This window comes from Fulmarus glacialis, unplaced genomic scaffold (genome assembly GCF_000690835.1).
Source record: "Fulmarus glacialis isolate BGI_N327 unplaced genomic scaffold, ASM69083v1 scaffold30477, whole genome shotgun sequence".
NCBI lineage: Eukaryota > Metazoa > Chordata > Aves > Procellariiformes > Procellariidae > Fulmarus > Fulmarus glacialis.
This window is the reverse complement of record NW_009223065.1, coordinates 1258-11648: the sequence shown is the minus strand read 5'-3', so window position 1 is coordinate 11648 and position 10391 is coordinate 1258. Positions and strand designations below refer to the sequence as shown.

Below are 10391 nucleotides of genomic sequence, written 5' to 3'. Positions count from 1 at the left end.
TCCTGGAACATACTGAAAAGCCAGGATTAAGTGCAGTGCTTGAACTCTGTTTTTTATGGTGAGCACATCTGCAGGGGTGAGATGCCACCGGGCCAAAGCTTTATCACCGGTCCAGCTCTGCAATGTAGTTCTGTTTGCAGAGACTTGCCTACTGTCTCTTTTATACCTCTCTATCCTTGTTTTTCTTCTCTCTGTTTTGTTTTTTCTACTTTCAGAAGCATAGGGATCCCTCTGGCTCCTCTCTCCAGGGACTTGGACCTCGGCAGCAGTGCCAAGGAGGTCGGGGAGCCTTCCTCAGAGCCCAGCCAGAACCCTTGCTGGTCCTGCACAACAGGGTTTGTCCCTTAAATAATAGTATCTTCTTTAGTTTTCCAACTTCTTAAATCTCTCTCTTTTGTTTCTTGTGTTTTGAATACATAATTGGGTAATTTCCAGGGTGGAGAGCTACTCACTAATTGTATATACATGAATCACAATATCTTCCGTGCACTTGTCTTGGACTGAGTTCCCATATCCCAGAGGCCAGTTCACGCTTCCAGAGTGTGTTTACTTCCTTTGGTGTCATAACTGTAATTTGAAATTTTACACCATTTTGCATAAACAGATTTCAAAGCACTTTCTGCCACTCCTAGAAGCAGAAGAAAATTCCCACCTGCCTTCCCTTTCTCTGTCTTGTCTCCTTCAAGCTCATTTTTGTTTCTATATACATGTCGCAACTTGTCTGGCCAACCCAAAGACCCATTTCCTTTAGAGGAGGGAGAAAAACAACAAAAATGAACTTGCAGGAGAAAAGACAAAGAAAGCGGAGGGGAAGGCACCTCCTGAGTCGAGAAGAGCTGTCCACGCAAACAACACAGTCTCCGTGGTGGGAGTCTCAGGATTCCCAGGGTATCCTGGGTCCCAGGATATGGTGCCTCGACACTGCATGTTCTGCAGACAGGCTCCAGCACCCGGGCTCCAAAGGCAGATCTGTTCATGCAGAATGGTGCAAAATGGCCATGCCCGTGGCAGCTCTCCAGCCCCCCTGAGTTTGGGTTGCTCAGACACCATCTGGAGATGAAAGCTTCCTCATGGGCTAGTGGCTCCCAGGGCTAGAGCTGGTGGTGTCCCACAAGCAAAGGGTATGCCCAGAGCTCCTGGTCCCTGCAGTGCCTCCGCCGGAGGCTTTTCCTGCTGGTAAGAACTTGGGCAGCTTCTTGGCTGTCCTAAGTAATGTCAAGGATCTCATCACAGGGTTGAGAGGACAATGTCACTCCGGCTGCTCTCCCATCCCATGGCAGGTAGGGCTTCTCTGCAGCTGCTGAAATCCCAGATGGAGACACAGCGTGACAAGACAGCCTTTCCCTGGGGAGCCAGGTCCCCACCAGGCCTGGCCAGCTAAAGCTTCTCTGTTACATAGGTGCCAGGAGCTGATTTCAGGGTGGCCTGGGGTGCGCAATGGCACAATCTCACTTCTGCACTAAGCCAGGTTGGCTGCAGGTAGAACTTCATGGGTGGTGTGGCACTGCCCTGTCCTAGCCCTCAGCTGGCTGGATTTTATCTGCAGCTCCAGCTTATTCTAACAAGGGGGTTTTCTTTGCTGGCAGCACTCAGTGCCGTTGCCTCCTCTCCCTAGGGCCAGCCGAGCCTTGTCTCTGAATGGACAACTGAGTAACACGAGAAAATCCTGGCCAATGTAGCCCATCCATATGTGCCCCGAACGCAGTGCTGCCTTACGCCATGCGCAGCGTGCGCCCAGCGCTGCCTCACCCCACGCACACCCTGTATGTGCCCCGCATGCAGGGCTGCCTCACTGCCCACCCCTGGACATGCTGTGTAGCTCCTGCCACCTCACCCCGTGCTTTGCATCCGCTGCTGCCTCCCCGTGTGTGCACGCTGCCCATACGCCCCATCTGCACCCGCAGGCGCCTCGCAGGCAGCGCTGCCTTGTCCTCCAACCCCTGCAGCACTTCACCCTCCATGTGCTGTGCATGCACCCCCAACACCTGCCTTGCAGCTGCCTCATCACCCAGAAATGTGGGGGAGGCTTCATTCTTGCGTGAAGCGTTCAGAGCGTGTCTGGTGCCCCCCCGCTTTGCCCTGGTTTCCCCCCAGCTCTCCTCCTTCCTGTCCTCCCACCCCTGCTCCAGCTTCCTGTCCTTTGATGTGCCTCCCCTCCTCTGCTCCAGGGTACGAACTGCTTACCAGGTGGAGATGACTTCTCCCCACCCCACAATTAGGTGCAATTATAAGGTTATGCTTTTCCCCAAACCCTTGCCCTGGCGTGCATTGAAGGTGGCCGGGCTCACGAGCGGAGTCCTGCTCCGGGCTAACGACAGGCGGGACATGGAGCAGGGCCCTGGTCTGTGCAGGCGAGCGGTGCCGGTGGGTGCTGGAGGGGGATGACAGGAGGGTCCTGGCAGTGCTGGGGATGGGGTGGCCGCTGAACACGTCCTGGCCTGGTGGCCCCGAGCAGGGACTCAGCTGCAGGAGCCTGAGCCTGCTCCATTCCAACACAGGAGCAGCAGATACCTGGGTGCTTCCTGCTGTGGTCAGGCAGAGCCCAGAAATGTGCCCCTGGGAAAGGCGCAGCCAGCGCTTGCATGGAGACAGGTCCCAGCACCGAGCTTGGCTGTCAGCTCTCCTCAACTGTGCTTCAAGGCGTGCGGTGCCTCGGCACCCATGGAATGCCCCTTGGCTGGCAGTAGCCAGCGGAGGAGTGGGGCTCCACACACTGCAGCCCCTGGGCTTCTGAAGGTGCTGCCTTTGGCTGGAGGTGGGACCCCTGTGTCCCCTACCAAGACATAGGTTTGCTTCCACTGATTCCACGGTTGATGCTGGCTGTGAGGGAGCTGATGGCTACAGCAAAGCCCACCCCACATGTCATCCTCGCTCTTGCTGGGGTGCAAGGAGTGTCAGCTCTTGGTGGCTCCTGGCTCCTCATCGCCTCCTGGCCACGTCCCAGGTGAATGCACACTCCTACAGCAGGTTTCATGGAGCATGGCTGCGTGAACGCCTCGCTGCCCCAGTGTGACTTTGGTGCTAGGAGCCAAAAGTGCAGTGCCCAGCCACCTGGGCACGTCTCTGGCAGGGCCAGCACTGCAGGGCAGCCTTTGGGTGCTGGGCAGTGCCTGGAGGCCAGAGCGAGCACGAGCCCCTCCTGCTGCAGCAGGGTGAAAGGCTTCCCCAGAACCGCTCCATCCAAGGGCAAAACGCTGCCACCACAGCCAGGGAGTCCTCGCTCCATCCCATAGGAGGGTGCTCCAGGTGCTGGTGTGGATACGCACACAGACACACCTGCACATGCTTGTCCTCACACATACGGGGCAAATGCTCTGCTGCGGCCAAGGCTGGCCATTCCACAGGTTGCTCTGGTTGCTCTGCAGGATGCAGGCAGCCAAGCTCAGGAGAAAAACTGAGCTTGCTGATCTGCTGTGGGGGGATGGATCTCACCTCTGCAGTGCACTACGGCATAGCAGAGCTCATACCGTTCAGGTCAGGGTGTCTGTCCAGGGTTTTTCTGATTTCTAACCTGTTTGTATCACAAGGGGTGCAGATGAACGTGGGGCTTGCAGAGGGTCTGCAGGACACCTCTAACTTTGACATGTGCAGCCAGAGCAACCCCATCAGGGACACGCACATGGTGGCTGCCAAACCGCTGAGGGAGCTGTGTGCAGGCAGGGAGAGCCCCTGTGTGCTCTCCTGCCCCATGCCAAGTGCTGCTGGCAGGGCCGTGGAGCGGGTGCTCCCCTGAGCTTTTCACCCCTGGCCGGCGCTGCTGGGTCTGCGTTGGATGAGCCGTGCTCAGCCGTGATGGCCACCGAGGTCCTGGGAGCACCTCGGCTGTGGCCGTGTTTCAGGACCTGTCCCCAGTAAGGACTGAGCTATTTCTGGCTCTTGGGGTGGCATTTGGGCAGCCAGGGGCTCAAGAGTGTGTGTGTGCATGTGTGAGTAAGTCATGCGGTGCAGCGTGTAAAAACACATCTAGAGAGAAAGTCTCAACAGAGATTAGATTAAAAGAAAATGTAATTAAACACAGAGAGCATCCTGTCTGTTACTCAACTCTCCTTGCATAACTCTCCGGACCGGCTGCCTTCACAGATGGCTGCTCTGCTGTCAAAGTCATTTGCCGGGCACCTGTTGGAAAAACTGCCAGGTCAGCACAGAACTAATTGCAGCAGCATCTTTCTTTTTAGTGGGATTTAAGAGTCTAGAGGAAAAAGTGGGATTTAAGAGTCTAGAGAGGTCTTGCAGCTCCCCAGACAAGCCTGCGATGCCTCCCGCTACTTAATCCTCCCCATGTACTCCTGTGAGTGACTGTGATGGGGATGAGGACATTGGGGAAGTGGCCCCGAGGGTCTCCAGGGCTCAAGTGGTCCCTGGCAGAGGGGGTTGCACGTCCCCCCGGGAGCATGGTGATGGCTGCTGCTGGGCGAGAGGGAGCAGTACAGGAGCTGCTGCTGTCCCCAGCCCCTCTCAAAGGCTGCGGCACTTCTTCCCTTCCCCTGCCGTTTGCACCCAGGTCTGAGGCTCTCGTGGGCGGCCGAATGGCGGAGAGCTCCGCAGCTGCAGGGCGATACCCAGGCATGTGGGGTGCCTTTGTTTGCCTGGGTGAGCAGTCAAGTTGCAGCCCATCTCCAGCTTCGTACCAGCTGCAGATCTAAGGCAGCTGACTGGCCTGCCAAAAAACCAAAACACGTCGAGGACCAGGGAGTGGCTTGTGCTAGTGCTGAATAATGATGATCCCAACATGCTTATAAAACGACGAGGCAGAGAGCTCACCACAGAGCTGTTCCTTGCAGCCCTAGTCCTCCGCAGAGCATCACTCCGCCTCGTCAGCCAAGGTACGTTTCTGAATTAAGAGATTCAAAATGGGAACTGTGTTTGTGTCCGCAGTGGGGCCCATGTGCTGCGGCTGGAGACAGACTGGGCTTTTCTTTTAAACTTGGGGAAAATGCCATCGCTGCTCCTGCAGAGGAGTCTCTAGCCAGGGAAGCAGAGCAGCCCTGTGCTGCAGGGTCTGTAGGTGCCAACCTGCCCCAAGCAGAGCCCAAAGCACGTGGGTAGCACCCCGGGTCTGAAGGCTGCTTGGGGGTGAGCAGCACAGCTCCTGCCTCTGCTCCGCAGGAAAACGTGTCCTTTCCCTCCTCGCAGCATGCTTTTGGGGGTCAGTTCATGTTTTATTTGGTGCTGATTTGAGTCTCAACCAACTTCCCCACCCTGCAGTGCTGTGAACACCCTGGCACACGAAGACCCCCCCGGAGGCAGCTGCACTGTCCCTCCCACCACCTTGCAGGGCCAGGCAGCCCTGGCACACGTGGGGATGTCCCTCTCGCCATGCAGCTCCTGCATGTGTACACTGCTCGCTTCCACGTCTCAGGGCCCCAGCTCTGCCCTGGCTCTGGAGCACGTTCCTTGTGCTCCAGCATTTTATACCAAACATCTCTGCATTTCCCCCTGCCTCAGCTTTGGACAGATGACAATGCTCCTGCGTGTCCTTGGGCGTTTATCACCTCTGCATCTTGCTAGGTGTCAGGTGTGGGTGATGGGCACAAGTACTCTCACCAGGCATTGCCTTGCTTCCTGCAGAGCTCCTGGGCACAGGCTTGAGGCCATTTGGGCTGGGGACTTATTTGGCACAGTGCCTTTGTGCTCTTCTCCTTGATCCTTTTCTCCTTGCTGTGCCCCCGAGGTGCCCTGCTGCAGACATCCTGTCCTTCTTGCCGTATTTCACACAAATTTCTCCTCCAGAGAGGCCCCAGCTCAGCTATTTTCCTCCTCCCAGGTCCATTTCCCGCCCGCATCCCGGCGCAGCCATGCTGAGGACGGCAGTGCGGCTCTCGGTCCTGCTCGGCCTCCTCAGCTTTGGGAAAAGCCAGATGTTTCACATGGGACCATGCCCAGATCCACCAGTCCAAGAAGACTTCGATATCAACAAGGTGTGAAGAGCTTTCTAAAAATCTCACGGCAGGTAGCGAGTTAGGCTAAGGGGGCGTGGAGCAACGGCAAACTGCTGGGGTGCAGGGGGGGTTGTCGGGTCTGGTCTCGACACCTTGTGCCAGAGCTGCCCGCGCAGGTCTGTGGCCCCGCTAAACCCCCCGCAGCCCCCCGCGCCACGGAGGTGGATGCTCGAACAAACCGGGCAGGCGAAACTGTGCTGGCAAACAAGCTGGGCTGCTCTGCCTCAGCCCTCTTGTGCTAAAAGCATCTCTCCGGACTTTCTTTTATCAGTATTTGGGGAAATGGTACGAGATAGAGAAGCTTCCCTCAAGTTTCGAGAAAGGAAGCTGCATCCAGGCAAATTACTCGCTGAAGGAGAATGGGAAGTTCAAGGTGATCAACAAGGAGCTGCTGTAAGTGTTTGCGTTCGGGCTGTGTCCTCACCGCAGCTGTGGCACTCCTGTCACCTATCTTGCTGTCCCGGGTGGTCATTTTTCGCCTGTTTCTGGGTCTGGGGGGGCTGGGGGAGGCACCCTGTGATCGCAGTAACTCTGCCAGCATAACGGGCTTTGCTGCGGTTACGGCAGAGATGTGGGTCTCTGGTCTCTGCCTGCGCTTCCCTGGGGCTCAAGCAGGTCTCTCTCTCTCCAAGGTGAGTAGTGAGAAAATAGATCAAATGCACACGGTGACTCCCGTGTGAAATAGCCTGGGTTTCCCCCCTGACTGGTTTGTGATCCCAGTGACGGCTGAGAAGCTGGGTGCCCCTGGTCCTGTCCCGGGGGCTGGTTACGGGACGGCAGCCACCACCTTGTGCACCTGTGTGTTGAGAGGTGCCTGTGCCCTGTGCTCCTCTCTGCTCCGGAGCAAAGGGACCCGATGAAAAGGGGCAGGGAAGGTGAAGCACATGGGTCATTTTTACTTAAGCAAATATTTGTCAGCCTTTTTCTGGAGCATTTACCTTGCACTGGTAGTAACTGCTGTGTAAGGGGATCAGCAGTTGCTGCCCATTTAAATCAGTGAGCAAAGTGAATGCACCGATTGTTCTCTTTATTATACTTGATAGTTTGCAGCTATCCCGAGCTCTCCTGGCTTTTTGCATGGACAGACGCAGATACTAATTTATCTGTTTCCATCACCAGCCCCGGCTGCCATAGGGTGCTGCTGAATGAATGAGAGGGAGCGAGCAGTGAATGCAGCGCTGTCCCCTGCGCTCCTGGCGTGGCATGGGGACTTTGTTCTGGCTCACAATAACAACAAGGCAGCAACACATCCCTTGTGTCCGGCAGAGAGCAGCGTCCATGCTGCTCACTGACCGCGCAGCACTGTCTCTGCAACTCCACTGCTAGGGCAGCGCCTGGCAAACAGCTGACCATTTATTTGCGCCTGCATTAATCTGCAGGGGATTAATCTGACCGTTGGTGTCACCACTTCAGCAGCTCAGTCAGGAAATATTTTGGGTTAGGTGCGCACTGTGTGTGGTTCCAGCATCAGCCCCTCGACCTCTGCTGCTGGCAGCATTAGCTTCCGCCTCCTTGGTGTTCCTGTTTCACAGGGAAGCGTGAAACTTTCCTGCCCCACGGGCAGCATCCAGGTCTTGAGGCATCGGGGGAAAAATGCAATTATAAGATGGGCAGCCCAAGTCGTAGGGCTTGCTGAGAGCAGGGCAAGTGCTCTGAACCAGCAGCGAAACAAACCCTGGCTCACCAAGCAGGGACAGGTAATTTGTGTGCGGAGGAATGTGCCATGACCTGTAAAAAATGCAGGTGATGACACAGACATGAACACGTGCCTTCCACAACTAGCAGGAGCTGAGCTGCTCCCTGCCACATCCGAGATCAGTGCTGGGATTGTCCCGTCCCGTGCAGAGGGGTCTTCCTCTCCCTCTTCTCTGTCACCATCCCCGTGGCACTGAAGTGCACCCCGCTGGCAGGGGCACGCGGAGAGCAGCACCCTGGGGTGCTGGGGTGGTTTAACTGGGGACAGCATTTGCCCCGCAGTGCCTGGCCCAGGACCTGGTGTGCCCTGGGTGCTGCTGAAACCGTCCCCAGGGCTGAGCTGTCCCTCCGGGGATGCTGCGGTTAGCCGGTACGTGTTTCAGCCACCTCTTGGCAGGCGGATGCGTCAGGAGGGATGATTTAGTGGAAGCAAAAAAAAAAGTGATTTCAAACTCAACTGATTTTATTTCTCGCCTTGTCGTTCTCCCCTTAGTTCCAATGGCAAAGTCAACGAAGTCGAAGGAGAAATCATGCACATGGATGTAAAGGAGCCGGCCAAGCTGGCTGTTCGCTTTAACTGGTGTAAGTGTGTGGCTGGGAGGCTGGCAGCCTCCGCCGGCTCGCCAGTGCCCACCGGCCTCAGCAACGCTGTGGTGCTGGCATTGCAGGAGGGCAGCGCCTGCACGAAGCAGGCACGGCTGCCATGTCATCAGGGGTGCAAAATTAGCAAAGCAAGAGGCAAAGCTCCTCTGGTGACTTCAGCGCAGCACGACGGGGCAATGGCAAAGGGTTAGGACAGACGTTGTGACCAGCAGGCAGCGGTTTGGTGATATTTATACATCATTTACACCCTGCAGTGGTGGAGCACTCTTCACCAGCTGATCTCAAAGCGAGAAAGATCAGCAGCATTACTGTCCCTCCAGGTCATTTCACAGATGGGGACAGGGAGGGTGGGAGGTGGGGGAGGCAGCCCCACAGCCGCTGCAAGGGCCAGGAATAGGCTTGTTTTTCTGAACACGGCGGTATAGCTAGTAGCCCACCCTGCCTCTGCTTACAAGCGCCTTTTAATAACCATTAATAATATGTTTTTGTTTGCTTTTTCTTCCCTTGTCAATGTAACACATGACGGGGGCCTGCTGAGATGCAGTGCATTTTATTCGCGTTGCACAGCACTTTACTCTGTCCGCAGCAACACTTTGGAAAGTGAGCAGAAGTCTCCCCTTGGCTCCCTTTTTATTCTGCTCCCTCACACCTTTTCCTTGGCTGTTTCATAGCACTCACACAGATGGGTTATTTGGAGCAACGGGTGGAGCAGGGGTACTTGCAAAGGAGATGATACAATTATTATTCATGAGCACAGCCAGACTTAATTATGTGCTGCTAAGGCATCACCCACAGCCATTTCACCTGCAGCGTGCGCAACGCCAACCGTCCTCACTGGACGCGAGCCCCAGAGAACAGCGCCCGGCACTCCTAAGTGGAGCAGAAATAAATCCTGCGGCACTTACGCCTGCATGATGGTTTGAAGCTGGAGAGCCTGCCCCTCATCAGAGCAGATGCTTTGGGTGTAGCAGCCTGATGGAGAACAGAGTTTGGCCCAAGTGGCTGGTGCTGGTGGGATGGGCTGAGCAGAGCCATACCGATTCCCACCGCCTGGGCTCCGGCTGGCTCCGTGGGACAGGGCACCCAGGGCAGCAGGTGGTGGGGAGGGAGGAGGTGGTTTGTGCTCCTCAGATCACCAGCGTCAGCTCCCAGCCCTACAGCTCCTTCACGCCAGCAAGCACCCTCACACGGGTACGAGCTGGGCTGGCTTTTGGTGGCCCAGCTGAGCTGTTCAGGTCATAGTGTTAACTTTCCAGCAAGTCCTTCCTAGTCAGGGCTTTGTGGCTTTCTCAAGTCCCTCTGGGCAGAACAAGGAGTCCTGATAAGCTTTTATAAATTATAGCTCCTTGTACTGACCACAATTATGCAGCTCAGGAGCAGCAAAAGTGGGAACAGCACCAGGAGCCGTGGCTCCAGTGCTGCAGAGCAGTCCAGAGTCAGTTACCCACAGCGTTCACGGTGCCCTTCTTTCTCCTAGTCATGCCTTCTGCCCCTTACTGGGTCATCTCCACCGACTATGAAAACTACTCACTGGTTTACTCCTGCACCAACATCCTCTGGCTCTTCCACATTGATTACGCCTGGATTATATCAAGAGCTCCCGAGATGCACCCAGAAACCGTGGAGCACCTGAAGAGTGTTCTCCAGTCCTACAAGATTGACACCGAGAAAATGATGCCCACGGATCAACTTAACTGCCCTCCTGAGATGTAACTCCCGGCTTGCAGTGACACAGCGCCAGACCAGTGATGAACTTCATTGCTTTCTTTATTATCCATTAGAATTTCTCTATGTAACAGAGAAATGTAATAATCCTTTTGCTAACGGTAATTTGCGAGCCCTGAGTTACTCCTTGCTGTCATTCCCTCTATCGCTCTCCCTGCTTTTTCGTCTCGCTCTGACTTTTGCAGAGTAACTCACTGATTCAAAGCTAATGGGTGAAGAAAAGAAACCCTGAAGTGCAGACGTGAAGCTCTGCTGTTGCTGTGAGTCCTCCAGTATGTGGATGGGAAAGGGTATGAGATATGATGTGCAAGCATTAGTCCCGGGGGAAAACCTTGCGTCATGTGCCCGCAGGTTTGTTTCCCATTTTTGTCTTGACGCTTCCAGGCCTGCTCAGAGCCTGTGTTGTCTGAGCTGCATCGCGGGCACTTC

General features: G+C 55.6%; 1 protein-coding gene across 1 annotated transcript; it reads left to right on the top strand.

Moving 5' to 3' along the window:
• Window positions 1-4751: 4751 nt before the first annotated feature.
• APOD (apolipoprotein D) lies at window positions 4752-10067 on the top strand. The gene is made up of 5 exons (XM_009581679.1): window positions 4752-4823; window positions 5765-5918; window positions 6211-6332; window positions 8128-8216; window positions 9715-10067. Exons 2-5 carry the CDS (start codon window positions 5796-5798, stop codon window positions 9948-9950), a joined length of 570 nt encoding a protein of 189 aa, XP_009579974.1. The 5' UTR covers window positions 4752-4823; window positions 5765-5795; the 3' UTR covers window positions 9951-10067.
• Window positions 10068-10391: the final 324 nt, after the last annotated feature.

Bases quoted from the DNA above. Each gene is read 5' to 3' on its own strand.
- APOD (XM_009581679.1), top strand. From the start codon at position 5,796: ATGCTGAGGACGGCAGTGCGGCTCTCGGTCCTGCTCGGCCTCCTCAGC. The intron at 5,919-6,210 runs GTGTGAAGAGCT...TTCTTTTATCAG, and splicing joins AAGACTTCGATATCAACAAG to TATTTGGGGAAATGGTACGA. The intron at 6,333-8,127 runs GTAAGTGTTTGC...TTCTCCCCTTAG, and splicing joins GTGATCAACAAGGAGCTGCT to TTCCAATGGCAAAGTCAACG.